Source organism: Mirounga angustirostris, unplaced genomic scaffold (genome assembly GCF_029215605.1).
Source record: "Mirounga angustirostris isolate CCGP_5_RB_7025 unplaced genomic scaffold, mMirAng1.0.hap1 SCAF_3, whole genome shotgun sequence".
In the NCBI taxonomy this organism is placed as follows: Eukaryota; Metazoa; Chordata; class Mammalia; order Carnivora; family Phocidae; genus Mirounga; species Mirounga angustirostris.
The window spans coordinates 158,043,136-158,062,087 of NW_026991711.1; the positions used below are offsets into that span (position 1 = coordinate 158,043,136).

Here is an 18,952-nt window from a genome sequence, read left to right on the forward strand (position 1 = left end):
TTTCTGTTTCACTCTCAATTATAAGAGGTAAAGCTCTCCTCCCCCACCATGGCTCTTGGAGAACATCAAAAGTACATTTTAACTGTTCCTGAGTCCACATCTGGAGTTTAAAAATCCAGTTTAAAAGGCAAATGATTTAAAATACAAACATATGGCTTCCTTCTCCACAGTGATTCCTAAAGGGAGAAAAAAAAGTCTGAATACAAACAAACTATTGTTTTAAGAGGGGATTTTTCTTTTTAATTAAAAACATACCAAGAAAGCTAACTAAGCTTCTACTTTCTCCTGGAGAAAATAATAGAAGTGAGAATTACCATATTAATCTAATTAAATCTAGATCAAAGTACAGCACAGGTAATACAAAGACAACACTCAATTTCTGAGGCGTGTGGTCCCTGTGCCTGGGTTAGAGTGGGGGCTGGTACATTTTTTTCTGCAAAGAGCCAGATAGTAAATGTCTTCAGTTTTGCCAGCCATGCGGGCTCTGTGGCAACTACCTAACTCCCCTTGCCATCGGGGGGTGGGGGGGGCGGGGGGCAAAGCAGCCACAGACAATACATAAACAAATGAGGGAGGCTGGGCTCCAATACGATTTTATTTCTAGACACTGAAATTTGAATTTCATATAATTTTCATGTGTCTCAAAATATTATTCTTTTGATCTTGTTCAACCATTTAAAGACGTAAAAACTATTCTTAGCTGACAGGCCCAATACCAACAGGCCTTGAGCTGGACTCAGCATGGGGACAGACAGTGGTCTGCCAGCCTCCAGGGGAGAGCCATCAGAGACTGGAGAAGCCGCTGGCTCATCTAACCAACGTCCTCATTCCTTAGAGGACACTGACGCCCAGAGAGGTGTAATGTCTGCCAGGTCTCACAGCCAATTCTGGCAGAAAGGGAGGTAAGAATTAGATCTCTGGAAAAGCCCACTGAAGCCATAAAGCAGTGACAAGGAATGTCCTTCTTGAGTTCAGCTCACAAGGACAGGCAGTGGGCACCTAAAACCAGAGATATCACAGGAACCTAGTTACTAGTCCCAGCAGCCTCCAATACCTGCCTTCCCATGTGTAAAATAACTTATCGTCCAGTCACTACTCAGATTCTGAAGGTTCAGTATCAGCAGCAAGGACCCACAGGATGCGCCAAATAACCATCAGCCTGATTCTTTTCCAGCCTTCTGGGCACATAGTACTGGTCGTTTCTTTTGTAGCTTAACTAACACCCTTCACTTTGGTTATTCCAATTTTAGAACTCCAAGAAATAAGTGTCAATGTGGTTGAAGAGCAATGCTCAATGTTAAAAATTTTTATGCTTAAAAGCAGAGTACAGCAGGTAATGACCAATTTAGTTTAAAGCTCAAGAGCGTCTCTAACATTCACCTTGGAAAGTAACATGGTCATCTCCCTCCACTCAGTTCCTTCCCTCTCTCTTTTTTTTTTTTTAACATTTATTTATTTGAGAGAGAGAGCGAGCATGTGCACGCGCGGTATGGGGAGGGGGTAGAAGGAGAGAGAGAGAGAAACTCAAAGACACTCCACACTGAGCGCAGAGCCTGAAGCAGGGCTTGATCTCAGCACCCTGAGACCATGATCTGATCCAAAACCAAGTCTGACACTTAACCAACTGCGCCACCCAGGCATTCCTCTTTATTTTTTAAAAAATTTATTTCTCTCCTATTTTTCTTTCCTTAATCTACTTTTTTTTTTTGGTACTACTCTCATTTTCACTTTCCTGTGACCCTTTTTATTTTGCGCTACACCTTAACCAGATATACCTCAAAATGAAATACATCTTAGAATTAAAACATATATGGGGTGCCTTGCTGGCTCAGTCAGTGGAGCGTGAGACTCTTGATCTTAGGGTTTGTGAGTTCAAGTCCCACAATGGGTGTAGAGATGATAAAAAAAATAAAATAAAATCTTGGGGCGCCTGGGTGGCTCAGTCATTAAGCATCTGCCTTTGGCTCAGGTCATGATCCCAGGGTCCTGGTATCGAGCCCCGCATCGGGCTCCCTGCTCCACAGGAAGCCTACTTCTCCCTCTCCAACTCCCCCTGTGTTCCCTCTCTCATTGTGTATCTCTCTGTCAAATAAATAAATAAAATCTTAAAAATAAATAAATAAAAAATAAATAAAATCTTTTAAAATAAAACAATTAAAACATGCACATGTACCCAATGATGTTTCATCCACCTCCTTTTTAAATTGCATTCTGTAGTTTTAAAAGAAAAAAACAGAATCCAAATTAAAGTGACTTTTTACAAAGAATCCTTCTTCTGACTTTTTTAATCACACCTTTTTCAAAGAAATGTATGGCTTTCTATCCTGTTATATGTTCATTCAAGATTTGAAACTTTTATGTTTCTCAGAAATTCTCCCATGATGATTTTTTACGAAGATTGCCCTATCAACTATTCTGTTCTTACACACTTCCTCAAAAAGACATGGTTTTATACTTCTGTGAAGAGGAAGTGGCATTCTTAAAAGTAATTTTCAGTTCTTTTTGACAACTTAAATCAAGAATGACTGCAAACTCCTCATAATTTTTTCAACACACATTTATTCTCCTAGATCTATCTAAACATAAAATTCTTCAGTCTAATAAACTAAGTCAATTCATTCATTAAAACCAAAATGAAAGAAAAATGCACTCCCTAAAGCTGTAGAAACCAAAATGATACAATTCAAATCTAAGTATGGAGATTTCACACAAAAATAAAACAAACAGGGCGCCTGGGTGGCTCAGTCGGTTAAGCGGCTGCCTTCGGCTCAGGTCATGATCCCAGGGTCCTGGGATCGAGTCCCACATCAGGCTCCCTGCTCGGCAGGAAGCCTGCTTCTCCCTCTCCCACTCCCCCTGCTTGTGTTCCTGCTCTCGCTATCTCTCTCTCTGTCAAATAAATAAATAAAAATCTTTAAAAATAAAAAAATTTTAAAAAGACCAGATAAATGGTCATAAATTGAAAACAAAAAATAATTAAAATCATGTTCTCATAGAACTGAAATTGACCCTAGAGGACTAGTCTTTAATTTGACAAATGAAGAACCAATCAGAAATTCAAGGACTATTTATCGAGTGCCCACAGGCCACTTGCTGTACAAAGACTTTTCCCACTCGATTGTCACAAATTCCCCATAAAGCAAGTATTATTACAACCATTTTATAAGCAAGTCACAGTTGTGTCTGACACACCTAGTCAGGACAGGGATATGCCTCTAGTCTAGATCTTCAGACATAACTTCCGTATTCTCTTAACCTTGCCACTCCCACGTAATATTTTTGGATACTGTTCAGAGAGATGTCACAACATTTTAAAACATTGTATATATAGTAATAGAGTACCCTGGGACTTTGAAACAAGATTCTGGGCGCCTGGGTGGCTCAGTTGGTTAAGCGACTGCCTTTGGCTCAGGTCATGATCCTGGAGTTCCTGGATCGAGTCCCACATCGGGCTCCCTGCTCGGCAGGGAGTCTGCTTCTCCCTCTGACCCTCCCCCCTCTCATGCTCTATCTCATTCTCTCTCTCAAATAAATAAATAAAATCTTAAAAAAAAAAAAAAAAAGAAGATTCTTTGCTAAAGAGCAGAGCTCCTCAAAATACGATTGTTTATTCCTGGCTGCTATGAAAAGTAGAATTAGCAACTAAATGCTGCACTCACCTGATGGGCCCCAAGACTTAATTATACTGAGGCTCCAAAGCATCCAAAACCCTAGTCAACTGGCTTCTGAACTACGCATGACAATATCATTTACTCAAGTTGCAACTGGCCATTTCTCAAGCCTATGACCTATTCTTAAATCTGGGCTCCATTAAGAAGGATATGGAAGAGGGCACCTGGGTGGCTAAGCAGGTTAAGTGATTGACTCTTGGTTTTGGCTCAGGTCATGATCTCACGGTGGTGAGATTGAGCCCCACGTAGGGCTCTGAGCTCAGCACAGAGTCCGCTTGGGATTCTCTCTCCTTCTCCCTCTACCCATCCTGTTTGTGCTCGAGCTCCCTCATGCTCTCATGCTCTCTAAAATAAATAAATAAATCTTAAAAAAAAAAAAAAAAAAAAGGATATGGAAGGATTTTCACACTTGTAGAAATAAACAAAGATATCTCAGCTTTGGGGGCACCAACCAACACCTACTGCCTGTTCAGGTAAGAAAAGAGGTGTGGCAACAAGGGTCATTAAAACTAAGACCTTATAACTGCTTGCTGTCTTTTAAAATTACCCAGTTTAGGGGCTCCTGGGCAGCTCAGTCAGTTAAGCCTCGGATTCTTGATTTCAGCTCAGGTCATAATATCAGGGTCATGGGATCAAGCCCCGGGTGCGGCTCCACGCTCAGTGGGGAGTCTGCTTCTCTCCTTCTCCCTCTCTCCTAGCCCCTCCCCCCGCTCACACGCAAGCACACTCTTTTTCTCTCTTTCTCTAAAATAAATAAATCTTAAAAATACATATAAATAAAACTGCCCAGTTTAAATAGAAACATGGTTTAAAAGTAATGTAACATCGGGGCACCAGGGTGGCTCAGTCAGTTATGTGCCTGACTTTGGCTCAAGTCATGATCCCAGGGTCCTGGGATGGAGCCCCGCTTCAGGCTCCCTGCTCAGCAGGGAAGCCTGCTTCTCCCTCTCTCTCTTCCCCTCCCCCTGCTTGTGCATGTGTGTGCTCTCTCTCTCAAATAAAATATAAATCTTTTTTTTAAAAAGTAATGTAACATCATGATAAGCACCAAGTAATGTATGGAACTGTTAAATCACTATATTGTACACTGAAACTAATATAAAACACTGTATGTTAACTGGAATTTAAAAAAGAAAAAGTGGTATCACAAAGTGACTTGGGGCAACTCTAACATCTCATTCCCCTGCAAATACCTTCCACTGAAATAACTCTACAGGACAGCCAAATCTAGGTCTTCCTAAAGGCACCCAAGAAGTGGATTTTAAGGTAGATGCTCAAACATCTACCTTGAGTTATGAGGGCCATTTAAACTAAGTCAAGAGATGGGTGAGCCTCACAACCAATTCAGAGTTAGTTGCCTATTTCTGTAGGCAACAAAACTAGCAGAATTGTGTGCTTTTCTGACAATCAAAAAGAATTCTAACATCTCTACTGAAGACAGTTTATCAGGGTGACAGTAGAAAGCTTAGAAGGGACACAAAGGGAGGAGGAAGGAATAAACTGAAAGAAAAAAAAAAAAAGTTTCCAAAAAGAGTGAGTCACTAAAATATTTAGGTGCCCTGGGCAAATGCTAAGGTTTTGTGGGGGTTTTTTTTTGTTTTGTAAGATAAAGACTTTCTTTTTAAACATAACAACAATACCATATTCATACTTCAAAGCATCAAATAACCAGGCAGTATTCAAATTTCCCCAATTGTCTCAAGGAAATGTGTTTAAGTTTATTTGAATCAGAATCCAAATCTGTTTGCTGCAATTAGTTTATATGTGCCTTAATTCTCATTGATCTATATATTTCCCCTCCCCCTCCCTTTTTTGTCTCACAATTGATTTTTTTTACTAGTTTCAGAGGTAGAACTTAGTGATTCATCAGTTTCATATAACACCCAGTGCTCATTATATCACAAGCCCTCCTTAATGCCCATCACCAGTTACCCCATCCCCCCACCCCCTCTCCTCCAGCAACCCTCAGTTTGTTTCCTAGAGTTCAGCATCTCTTATAGTTTGCCTCCCTCTCATTTTTCACCTTATTTTATTTTTCCTTCCCTTCCCCTATGTTCATGTTTTGTTTCTTAAGTTCCACATATGAGTGAAATCATCTGATATTTGTCTTTCTCTGACATTTCGCTTAGCATAAGACCCTCTAGTTCCATCTACGTGGTTGCAAATGGCAAGATTTCATTCTTTTTGATGGCTAAGTAATATTCCATTATATATATACACCCACATCTTCTTTATCCATTCATCTGTCGATGGACACCTGGGCTCTTTCCATATTTTGAGTATTGTCGACATTGCCGCTATAAACATTGGGGTGCAGATGCCCCTTCAAATCACAATGTTTGTATCCTTTGGATAAATACCTAGTAGTGCAATTTGCAATTGATTTTTTTAAAGAAATGAAATCATTTTTTCCTGTATATTCCCCATAGTCTGGATTTTTTAAAATAATTTTTAATAGGGGTGCCTGGGTGGCTCAGTCATTAAGCCTCTGCCTTCGGCTCAGGTCATGATCCCAGGGTCCTGGGATCGAGCCCCGCATTGGGCTCCCTGCTCAGCAGGAAGCCTGCTTCTCCCTCTCCTTCTCCCCTTGCTTGTGTTCCCTCTCTCACTATGTCTCTCTCTGTCGTAAATAAAAATAATAATAATAATAATTAATAAAAATTTATAAGGTTGAAAAAAGTCCTTCTCCAGACCTACTACATTAATCTGTCAGTGTCCTGAACCATGAAGACCATCCATCCAGCCTCTTTCAGTGAAGTTCAATACTCCAGGATACATGAAATGTTGCCACAAGAAGAACGTGTACAATATTCAAGCAGGGGGTATAGTAGAGACAGAAGGACCCATGAGGTAACACCGCACCTTACGCTTCAATACCTTTCACAACAAGATGGAACACAAATTCATTTTTTAAAAATCATGCCTATACAACACATGGAAACAATGTTTTTCCAAACACAATTTTTGTCTCCAGGAGAGGACACATAGTGCCTATCAGAAAAACTCAAGGGACGCCTGGATGGCTCAGTCGGTTAAACGTCTGCCTTTGGCTCAGGTCATGATCCCAAGGTCCTGACATCTCTGTGGGGAGTCTGCTTCTCCCTCTGCCTGCCGCTCCCCCTGCCTGTGCTCTCTCTCTCTCTCTCTGACAAATAAATAAATAAATAAAATCCTTAAAAAAAAAAAAAAAAGAAAAACTCAAGTAAGAAAGATTTGTTAAAACACAAATACCTCTCCTAGCAAGTATGCATGTTGAATATTTCTTTCCTTTCCTCTTCTGCTTTCCTAGTAGGAACCCTCTGCTTCAGTAAATTCAGTCTTCAGGTTACCTGACGGTTACATGGCACATCACTCATGTGGGATGCCTTCCACCCTCGTCTGCTGTCTACCTCATTCCCTTCCTCAAGGATCACTGGGCTCCCTCCAACTCCCTGATGCCTTTCTTAGTAACTATGCCCATCTCTGGACTTCTGTCATCCCTAATAAGTACCCCACAATGTAGTCTAAACCTGCACTATACCTGGTTTGACAGCTATTTCATCTGCCACGTGCATTCAGTAAACATCTGATGAGGGCCTTCCTTGCACAAGGCATGCGATACCATCTCTAACAACACCATAAGCTCCATGAGGAAAAGCGCCTCTTGGGATACTACGCCTGTCTCAAGAGGCCAGAAGCACAACAGCTAAGAATGTGCACCTTGGGGACAAGTTTGTGCAGATGTGAACCCCAGAGTCATGTGACCCTATTAATCTCTCAATTCTCATTTTCCTCATCTCTAAAGTGGAATGATGACAGTCACTCCTTTGTAGAGATGTTGTCAGGATTAAATAACATAAAGCATGATTACTGTCTTATCTCCTCCTTCCCAATTCTCTCTCTGGTTTCTCACCATTTTATTGTACCTGTTCTTATCCTTTGTGGAAGGGGGAGGAGGGGGACAGAAGACTCCACCAGAGTCACTGCCTTGGAAATGGAGTTTAAACAGACTTTGATTGCTTGAATACGTAAAAGATGATCCACTTTGGGCGCCTGGGTGGCTCAGTCGTTAAGTGTCTGCCTTCGGCTCAGGTCATGATCCCAGGGTCCTGGGATCGAGTCCCACATCAGGCTCCCTGCCCGGCAGGAAGCCTGTTTCTCCCTCCCCCACTCCCCCTGCTTGTGTTCCCTCTCTCACTGTGTCTCTCTCTGTCAAATAAATAAAATCTTTAAAAAAAAAAAAAAAAGATGATCCACTTTGCCATGGGTCTGAGCATCCTTTCCCATAATATTTGGGGTCCACATCTCCCTTTCCCTAGTGTCACTCTGATATCTCCCCTATAAAGAAATGGAACCCACTGAGAACCAACTACGGTGCTAACCCATCCCCACCACCGAAAGCTCAATTTAAAAAGAGGAGAAATATAACCAGAAAAGAAGACAGTATGTGATCTTCTATCTTTTGATGGGGCAGAAAGATTACTCTGTATTTTCTTTGAATGGAAATCCAATATCCCAGTGTACAGATGGAAGCTCTGTTTATAGAAGTATTTTTAAGTTTTTTTATTTGAGCACCTAAAGAGTAAAAACATTTGAGCATGTAGATACACACACACACACACACACACGATATTTACATCATTCAATTAACAAATATTTATTGGCATTTACTATGTGCCTTATACTGTTTCTAAGTGCTGAAGTTACAGCAGTGAATGAACCAAGCTAACGAAACAACAAAAAACTCTGCCCTGTTATTTGTATCTCTTCTACACATAAGCTTTTATTTTTATAAAAAGACAAAATGTATGGCACAAGGGATATGTACTACGGAGAGGAAACAAAGAAAGGCGACAGGAAATGTGGCGTAGGCAGTTGATATATGGAGGTCAGGCAAGGACTCACTGAGAAGGTAACATGTGAGTAAAGATCTGAAAGGGGTGAGGCTGGGCATGCGGACTTCTGGGGAAGAGCTTCACAGGCAGCAGGACATGAAGGGATTGCAGGCAGGAAGGTGCCTGGTATGTTCAATGAACGGTGAGGAGGCTGATGCTGGAGCCAAGGAGCCAGGGAGAGACAGGAGGAGACATGGCTGGACAGATGGGTGCAGGGGGCCTGGTGAGCCACTCTAGGACTTCAGCTTTTCCCCTGGGTGAGATGGGAGGGGCTGAGTGGAGAAAGGACATGATCTGAGCATCAGAGTTCATCACTCTGATGGCCACGCTGAGAGCAGAGCGTCAAGGCTGGGTGAGCAAGTCCAGTCAGAAGTTTGCTGCAACAGTCCAAGTGGTGGTTTGGCCAGGTGGTCAAAAGTGGGAAGTAGAACGAAGAGGATTTTTATAGTACTGGGGTATAACATATATTCAAAATATACAAAAATGAAAATTTTAAAGAGTTCTAAAAGAACTATGAATTCTGATCTTTTCTTTCCCAAACTCAACAAGCCATCCTACTCAGCCCTGGCGTGGAGGCACCCCTGACTTTTGGAGGCCATTGTTTAACAATAATGGGTTGGTTGATTTGTCCCAACTTACCTGAATTTCTCCTTCCTATCTTTCTCTTCATCTTGCCAGTATTAGATAGCAAAACAAGCGTCTACAGACTGAGTCTATCTACACATACGGTGGTCACTATGTCAACTGCACCCAATCTCTGGGTCCAACACTGGGAAAAAAGACTTGTTAGACCCAGATGTTATTATGGAGTTCAATAAAATAGGATTATAGGGAGAACTCGGGCCATTTGCTAAAGCAGCATCTCTGAGAAAGGCTAAAGTGGGCACCAGCTCAGCACAGTTCATAACAGATAAACACGGGGTCTGCAAGGCTTGCTCCCCTTGTCCAGCAAGTAGCTCCAGGGAATTCTCACAGGGCCAAACTGAGTGCAGCCTGGGGGTTCTGTGTCCCTCCCTGAAACCCAGCTGCTGGAGATGCTAGAAGATGACATTCTTGGGGAAAGGACCCCTGACCTTTAGGCAGAGCGTAAGTGTGTTTCTCAGAGCTGGTCCAGTCTAGCTGCCACCATCACCCGGGGGGGGGGGGGGGGGGGGAGGCGGGGGGGCGGAGAGAAGGTGGGGGAGAGAACAGAAGTTCATGGAAGGCAGATACTTTTCAAAATAGATTCCATGAGTTGAGACGAGATATCTGGGGCATTCTCTTAGACTGTTAGAACTTGAAAGAATATAGAGGATTCTCCACCCATCCACCTCCATTTTATAGACAAAGAAACTAGGGCCAGGATTTGCCCAAAGCCATACAATTATTAGAAAAAGAACCATGAGTAGAATCCCAGTCTTCTGATCTAGTATTATTTTGAAAATAAACAAAAGCAATTTAGCATTGAGACCTTTTTTTATTTTTTAAAACACTGAAACCTTTGAGACAGACTGGAACTGTGAGGAAATTTTGCACGTCTAGGCCTCAGATGTTCCTACAAATCCCTCTAGTTTTACCAAGAGCTCTGGAGGCTCCCCTGGGGCAAAAGAGTCTCCTGGTATTAAAGATAACTTAGAAAGTTCCACTGGGATGCTTATGACTCACAGAGTGGGAGTGAGGGAATTGCAGACACATGAAGACCAAGAAATACAAGCAAGCATTATTGGTTTAGCAAAGCCTGAAAAAGCCCAAAGGTGGACTACAGACTTCCTATTTGCTTGATCCAATTAATAGAGTGCTAAATAAATTTTCAGTTTCAAAAGAGGAGACAAGTAAAAAGATTCTTAAAAATTATGAATATCATAATGAAAAACTAGAGTCATGATCATTAATTTCAACCTCTTGGGCTACCAACTTTTTTACAGATTTGAACACTGATGAGAGAAAATACCTGCTCTCTCAACCTCTGAAGTCAAGCAGAAGGCAAATATGATGTTGGTCACAGGGTGCTAAAGGAATACTCAATAAAACTGATGCTTTATAAAATAAATAACCTCACATGATCTATCAAGTGGGGGGCCGGGGGTGGGGGGCGGGTGGCCATAGGGTAGGAATCTGCTCCTAAATCATGGACATTGGTTAAAACCTTCTTCTGGAATCTGGCTTTGTTACCCAGAAAATTAAACTGGAGCTCATCTGCAAGTACGGCCTCCATGGCCACATCTGTGAAGAAGACTACAGTACAAACTGTAAACAGAGGGACTGAGTCACAGAGGTAGCAGGAGGAGCCTAGACACCTGAAAGGCATCTGGTCCGACCTCTTCATTTTACAAAGAAGGACATAAGGCCGGCAGAGGCTAATGTGACCTGCCAAGGGTTGGCTCACGCACAACAGAGGCCACCTCTCCCTTACCTTATACCTTAGCAAACATTGATCACTGATTATTACATTTCCCCCCATCCTCAGCAGCAAGAGTCAGAATGTTCCTCCAACCCCTCACCCAACCGGTCAGAACTGATGTATGAAACAGAAGCCATTTTTCCGACTCCAGACTTGCATAAGGTGATAAAGCCATCTTTGTAATACCTGCTCCAGTGTAAAGCTGACTCGGAAAAAAAAAAAAAAAACTAGTCTACTAGTCACTAGTCCACTTACTGTCAAGCCTGGGGTAGCAAACACAGTCTATGTCATGTGACCATGTGTCCAGGTTTACCTGGGACAGACCTGCTTCACACCTATCTTCCCAGCTTAATATTCAATAGTACCCCCATCATTCTCAAAGTTGTCCCAGAATGAATAAAAATGATATGGTCATCCAAATTCTATGTAACTCCTAATCGTCTACAAATACTCATAAATGTTTGTTTTTGGAGAACACGGTATGTCAGGAAAAGAACACTGAATCAGTCACCAGGAGTTTTCGCATACAAAGGGGCTTTCAAATAATACTAAACCCAAATAATCTTCAGGGTTTTTTTTTTATTTAAATTCAATTAGCCAGTATACAGTGCATCATTAGTTTCAGATGCAGTGTTCAATAATTTATCAGTTGCGTATAACACCCAGTGCTCATCACACCACGTGCCCTCCTTAATGCCAAATAATCTTTGAAAGGGCCTCAGGGATCACTACCGCCACCAATCTCTTATATATTGAGATTCAATATGGAAACTTCTTTGAGGAAAATAAAAAGGAGAGCCATAGGGGGCACCTGGCTGGCTTTTGTGACTTTTGATCTCAGGGTGGTGAGTTCAAAGAGCTTACTTTAAAAAAAGAGAGAGAAAAAAGAAAAAAATAAATAATAATAAGTAAATAAATAAATAAATGAATAAAAAGAGAAAGAAAAAAAAAAAGGAGAGCTATAGCTTACCAAGTTTGAGAACCACAGGATTATTTCTCTCCAGCTCCTCACTATTTTTTACATTATTTCATGTTATACTTTGGCCTATAGAAACTCATGTTACATTGTTGAAATAGAAATCTTTTTAAAGAATGTTTCAGTCCTGTTTCTGGCACAAACAATTGTGCTTTTTGGAGTTTATATTTACTCTCTATTTAGAGGAAAAGAGGAAGTAAAAGTTGAAATCTTAAAAAAAAAAAAGCGAAGAAAAGAAAAGGTATGTGCTGCTGGGTTTACACTACCGCAGCCAGTCATTTATTTAAGAGACACATAAATTCAGTTTATTTGGAAAAATCAGCCAGAACAGTTGTTAGCTTTGTGGTCAAGAGAAAGATACTGATATCATCATGTGGAAAGTTTAAAGATTTTACCTGGCTACTAGAAGTTTCCTTCTATATCAACATGTCAGGAGTAGTTCTGAGTAGAGACTGCAGATGGTTTTAACTGTTTCTTTTTGCGTATCCAGCTTTCTGATTTTTCTACAGTGATCACAGTTTATTTGTTAATGACCAAGAAAAAAATCCCCACGCTACCAATCAACAGGTCTTTCAGCATGGGGTTGGGGTGGGGAGGCCGGGGGGGGGGGGGGGAGGGGGAGAAGCGAACAGGCTAAGCCACATCTGGCAACACCGGAGGCCTCAGAGCAGCTCCTGACTCGGACAGGACTGGGTCTGGCCCCAAAAGCAAGAGCCTGGAGGAGCGTGGGGGTGCAGCTCGCCCAATGGCTTCCTGGTAAATAAGAGCAGGCATCCATGGGTCCTACAACTGCACTGACCTTTCAACTATTGAAAGCATAGCCTTGTGGTTAGAGCCCCACCTGTGCAATCAGACTGCCAGGGCAGGTAGGTGCTCACTTAGTGGGTGGATGACCTTGAACAAGTCAATTAGCCTCTCTATTCCTGTTTTCCCATCTATAAAATAGGAATCACACTGCCACCTACCTCCTAGTGAGGCTGTGAGGATTGAGAGAGAGGGCCCAACATACGAGAGATCACGATAAATGTAAGCCATTATTAGGTGTCTGCCAGGAAACACCAGCCCTCTAGTGCACTCCCCAAATCATGTGCCTGGATCGCAAAACAACTAAAGAAGGGTCCAAAGAATAAAGCCTTTCTTTTCCCTTCTTCTTTGCTGACGGCAGGACCGCAGCATCGTGTTTGCTATAAACCCAGTGCTCTTGGGAGCAATGGTAGGATGAGGGCGGCCCTATAAAATACACAACATGTCCCAAGATCCCACACTATGAGCTAAAATCCTGCGTTCAAAGTTACAGGATTTCTAGCTGCTTGCCACTGCCTTTGGAAAGGGGATGGGTGATTCAAGTGTGAGCTACGACTTGGCAAGGGGACACATAGCCAGAAGGCCTCCAGGCAGGAGACTCCAAAAAGGGCCACCTGCTGACACAGTTTGTATACAGGCAGCCCTTGAGATGGAGGTGACATTCTGCTGTCACTAGCAAATTCTGATAGGAATAGTGAACATTTCAAAGATCCAAAAGAACTAACTATTCTGGCGTCATAACTCCGAAAAACTTTTTTTGGGGGGTGAGGAGGGCAGGCTGAAGATAGGAGCAGACACTTAAAATCACTGGAGTACCTTAACCAGACATAAAGAGCAGCCCCCAAAAGTTCAATCGCAAATCAAACTGCAAAGAGTTTCACGGGTATTTTGAGCTAAAATGCATTACATTTATATGAAACAGAACTTTCTTTCTCAAATTTAAAATCAGCTCACTTTATCAAAGATATAGAGAAACCTCCTAATGTCCATCTAGGAGGAAATAATCACATTATTATATTAATTACATAGGTGAGTATGTTCTATGCTGCACAGGGTGACCAACTCATCGTGGTTTGCCTAGAATTTTCCCAGCTTTAGCACTGAAAGTACCACATCTTAGGAAACCTCTCAGTTCTAGGCAAACCAGGATGATTGGTCCCCATATCACTGCAAGAAAAATGACGTGTGCTGTGTGAAGAGAAAAACAGAAGAGACACAGTTACAAATGCAGAAGTGCTAAATGCTAAGTTTGTTTGTAGCAACAGCTCCCAGTTCCCTCTCACAGTAAAAAAAAAAAAAAAAAGGTAACTTAATTAAAAAAAAACTAAAAACCACATTTGCCTCTCCCTTTTTTAAACTATCCCAAAACAGAGTTCAGAAGAGAGGGTCCCTCCTTGTGCATGACCGAGATGCCGGTGCGGGACCGACTATAGACGCAGTGACCGCCATCAACCCAGTAAGCTCCTGTCCCCGGCTTTAGCAGGACCAGAAATGTCATCTTCTTACATTCTTTCCTTTAGGCAGGTTTAAAAACAAACCAAGATGGCTTGTGATTCAGGGTATCAACAATAAGAATGTGTCCGGGAAATCGGGATATCAAGCTAAAAATCCAAGAGCCATCGCGAAAAATCAAGGATCAGCTCACAAATAGGGCACTGAAAGATGACGGAGGAACCGGGAAGGGACTGTTTCACCAGCAGCTGAAGGGAGAGTCAGGCACTCTTCTACAAACTCTATGGCAGAGGCAGTGACCCCAAGCACGCAGCCCCCCTACCCACAATGATGGAGCAAAACTCTTGTAGCAGGAACTTAAGCAAAGGGTTTTTAAGCCTCCGGTGAGGTTATGAACCAGCATCTAAGATTTTAGTTTCAAACTGAAAGGTAAGACTATATAAGGTAAGAAAGACCACACATTTCCTGGACCCAAAGCCACACAGAAACCTTCGTTGCTCACAACTCCACCCAGCCCAGACCACCTCCTCATCCAGCTTCAGTCTGGCCTTGTCCCAAGAGAGGATGGCAATTCTTAGATGTTCCTGAACCTCAGAACTCCTTAGATCCCTTTTATGCATCTGGAGATGGAACCAAATGCAGGCTATATGACTCTTTTTCTCCACAGCGATACTAGCTTCTTTGGGGAAGGGAGGAGATGTAGTCAGAAACATTTTAAAAGACAAACAGCTTTGGGGGCACCTGGGTGGCTCAGTCTTTAAGCATCTGCCTTCGGCTCAGGTCATGATCTCAGGGTTCTGGGATTGAGCCCCGCCTCGGGCTCCCTGCTCGGCGGGAAGCCTGCTTCTCCCTCTCCCACTCCCCCTGCTTGTGTTCCCTCTCTTCGCTGTGCCTCTCTCTGTGAAATAAATAAATAAAATCTTTAAAAAAAAAAAAAAAGACAAACAGCTTTGAAAGTCCTATGCTGATAAGTCAAGAAGAACTTCCTTTCTTTCTAAGACCAAGAAATGTACTTTTCCCTAGTGTTGATCTTGATTTAGGAGAGGATGCCTTCTTGTAACCCTTTCAACACATCCAGTGAGAAGACGGAGGTGTCTTAAAACCTCTAGCAAAAAGCACAGAAGCCTGGAAGGCAGGAGACAGGACAGAAGCTAGTTTCAGCAGCAATACAGGCCAACAGCTGTGGTCCTTGAGGACCGCGTGCTTCACTTCTTCAGATCTCAGGTTCTGCATTTTAAAAAAATGAAGGATTTGGGCTAAGATTGTCTTTAGCATCTCTTCCAACACTAAAATTTTATGTGAAATTCTGTGGTGTATGTGATTATAACAATAATGCCCACTAGATTCATTTTTTTGTACTTTGAAGATTTAGGAATTAGAGGCAAGTATAGTAACTGTAACTTGGGCCAGCAAGGATGGCATGACCAGGACAGACTAAAACTGGAAGATTTTAAAAAAAGCAAATGTCTAACAGTTGTCAAAGTATGTGACCAAAAAAGGTGGAGAGAATCCTAATATCAACTTACAAACACTTTTAAATGCTCTGGGACCAATGGGAACAAGCAGATTCCTCACAATTACCAGCTGTTCTTCCTGCTAAATTTGAGGATAAGATGAATGTTAATTCAGTGATCTCTCCTCCACGGGGGAAAAAAAAAAAAGCCTGTAAATACTTAGAGAAAACAAAGCAAATTTTGAATCTAAAAGATATGGGAGCAAATCATTCTGGTGCTTGACTGAATCTAAATCGCAGGATGTTCTGGCTGGATTCTACCTGGGGACAGCAAGGCAGCTGATGCACCCCATTCGAGATGTAGGAGATGTTTCATACCAAGGAATGGCATGTTTGATAGGGTGTCAAAGTCAAGACTGCCTCTGCGCCTACCAGGACTCCAAACAGTGTTCATTTCACTGTCCATGAATAAACAGCAGGAGGAGAAAAAGCAAGCTGTTTCCTTTTTTCGTGAAAGGAGCTGCAGAGTTTGGTCACGCAACTTGGTTGGGCGCCTGTGGGTGTCAATATCCTAAGAGCAGCAAAGTCTGCAAAGGTGGGGTGTTTCCATTCCAAAGACCTACAGCAAGGACTGTCAACCGGGTGAGCAAATAACCTCACTTCTCCAAACCAGGACTCCGAAGCCACCCTGTGCGGTGTCTCAGCCAGGAAAGCAACAAAACTGATACACACACGCACAGAGAGGGTGGTCCGCTGCTGTGAGTGGAGCCCTGGGGCTTAGCCTCCCGGGAGAGACGGGCCAGAACCAAAAGCGCCTTCTCCAAGGGTCTCCACCGCGCACCACGCACACACAGCCTCTGGGCGACTAAAGAGGAAGTCAGAATGTCATGTCAAAAGGATAAAGACAGCTCGACCACACAAGAGCCGCGGTCTGGGCCGGTCTCCCGCTTGGCTCGGGGAAAGGTCCCAGGCTGCTGCGATCCTTTCTCCCTCTCCATCCATCCGTCCTCCTTCCGCCAGCACCCGCTGGAGGAGCCCACGCTGCGCAGCACGGTAGGAGCCGGAGGAGCACCTCGAGCCTCCCCTCCCCCTGCCCAGCCCGGGCCCGCGGACAACGCACACCCGCGCTCAGCGGCGCCCCGGCTCGCCCGACGCCCGCCGGCCCCTTCCCCAGCCCTCGGGCGCGCCGCGGGCAGCGAGCGGAGCGCGCAGTTCCGACGGCCCAGCGCGGAGACGGCGCAGGGGAGGAGAGCCCCAGCCGCCGGCTTTCCGAGCAGCCGGCGGCCGCACACACTCCTCCCCTTCGCCGCGAGTAAACAGCTCGCGGGCGCGCTCCGCGCCGCGCCCCCATCCCCCCGCCGGGGCTCCGCGCCGCCCCGCGCCCGCGCGTCCCGCCCGCCGGCGCCGCCGCCCCCTACCTGGTCGGTGAGTTTGAGCACTGCCATTCTTCCGCTCCTTCGCGCGCACACACATACAGGTCCCCGGTCCGCAGATGTCACGCCAGGAGCCGGGAAAGCGGAAGGGATTGCCAGGGGAAGGGAAAAAAATCTGGCTCCCGAATTTGACAGCCCTCCCCCTGCTCCTCCTCCGCCGCCGCCTCCTCCCGCCGAGAGGCTGACACTGGCTAGTGGGGTTTGCAGCCGAGCCCGCCCGCCTTTATACAGGAAGTACCGGCTGCTGCCAGCCGGGCCGCCACTGACATCACCGCGCGCTGGCTCGCTCGCGGCCGCGCCGCCTGGGCCGACGCTGCCTCCTGCCGCCCGCAGCCGGGCCTCGCAGCCCGCGGCCCCCCGAGCTCGCCCGCGCCCGCGCCCGACGCGCCGTGGGGCCAGACTGCCGCCTGCTTTCGGCGCCTGCACACTGCGCCCAGGCGAGCCGGCCCCGCTGCCCTGCGGCCCCGAAGGCGTTCGCGGTGAGAGACGCCCCACCCGCGCCCCGGGGCTGAGCGTGGCCCTCCCGAGCCCCATCTCACACACACGGACACACACGGACCCAACCTGATGAGCAGGCCCTTGCAGACACAAGCCTCGGGGTGTGACTCACAGGCCACCAACTTTAACCCGAGCTTTCACCTGCGAGATTCGGTCAGTCACACTTCTGCTCAACCTCCCGCCCTCATCCGGAACCAGACTGCCCAACACTCCAAATTATCCCACCTAGGTCGGGGATTGTGGTTCTGGGGCTTTCTTTGTTTAATGCGGGGAGGCCTTGGACACACTGTAATTCTTTAGCGAGTGTTCGTCAAACACTGGGAGGTGGGGGACAGGGGCTCTAGCCCCTCCACCCCGTTCTCCAGCTAGGCACACACAAAACTCCATCGTTAAGTTCAAACACTGGGTTTTGAATTCAGGAGATGGAGGTGGAGCAGAGTTACTGGAGAAGAAAAGTCCTAAATTAGAAGTCCTAAATTACTGGGGCTTTTGAGTGTTGTCACCAGTCCTGACTCATTTCAACAAAATCCAGTTACCGTGCTCTTCAACAAATAGAAGACTTAGCTATCAAACAGCATGGGATACAGATACAGTGGTAATATGCACCAATCGAAGCAAGTGTTGATACTTCTGGAATTTGGAACAAACATTTATTCATTCAACAGCTGTGTAATGAGCGCCTACTTTGTATCAGATACCAGTTAGGCACAGTATGAAAGGCAGGGAGAATAAACAGGGAAGATACCTAGTCTTAATGGGTGTCCTACATAAACCACAAGGTCATAACTAATGAATGTAATCACAGACTGATAAGGGATGGGGGTGGGGTGCTTCTGAAGGAAATCCATGACAAAGGAATCAGACCCAGACTGGTGGGTGAGGGCAGGCTTCCCTGAGAAAGTGACAAGAGTTGAGATTCTGGAGGAGGAAGAGTTAAGTAGGCAAGTGGGTTGGGGTATTGCTCCCAGGTAGCCCCCTGTGCCCCTGGCATGCCACAAAGCAAACCTGCCTTGAACAGCAAACCGGAGCTGGAGTTCGGGGTTAAGACCAAATACCTACCCTTGATTCATTCACAGACCAAGTGTGGACTCTTCCTCCTTTCAGAGTGTCTCCGAAGATTCCATGTGGGAAAGGGAGAAGGGACTGGTAGCATTTGCTTAGCATCCTCCTCTTTATTACCTAACCATGGAATTGTGACTCAGATCATACAGACAAGGGAGCTAAGAAAGTACGCTCCTGGCTTCCACTCCTCTATCTTCGTATTTCTCCTCAAGTCCTCCTTCAAACACAAAATAGATCACATTTGTTGTATATGGGAGGCAGTTCTTCACCATGGTTGTTGGCATTTGTATTTACTAATATCACCCTGCATGGCTTTGTAAGTAAACTGAATAGGACACAGAATTCTCTA

General features: G+C 44.6%; 1 protein-coding gene across 8 annotated transcripts in view; it reads right to left on the bottom strand.

The window, feature by feature from the left end:
• Nucleotides 1-17,205, bottom strand: part of ANKRD44 (ankyrin repeat domain 44) — a 319,631-nt gene extending 302,426 nt beyond the window's left edge. For 5 of the 8 annotated variants that reach the window (XM_045868301.3, XM_045868304.3, XM_045868305.3 and 2 more), the window contains exon 1: nucleotides 17,029-17,204. In XM_045868301.3, the coding sequence (XP_045724257.1) occupies nucleotides 17,029-17,055 (27 nt within the window). In that variant the 5' untranslated portion in view covers nucleotides 17,056-17,204. Of the gene's footprint in view, nucleotides 1-17,028 lie in introns of all 8 variants that reach the window. The other 3 variants (XM_064586861.1, XM_045868303.3, XM_045868306.3) reach the window with 3 other exon arrangements.
• Between the last annotated feature and the right edge of the window lie 1,747 nt (nucleotides 17,206-18,952).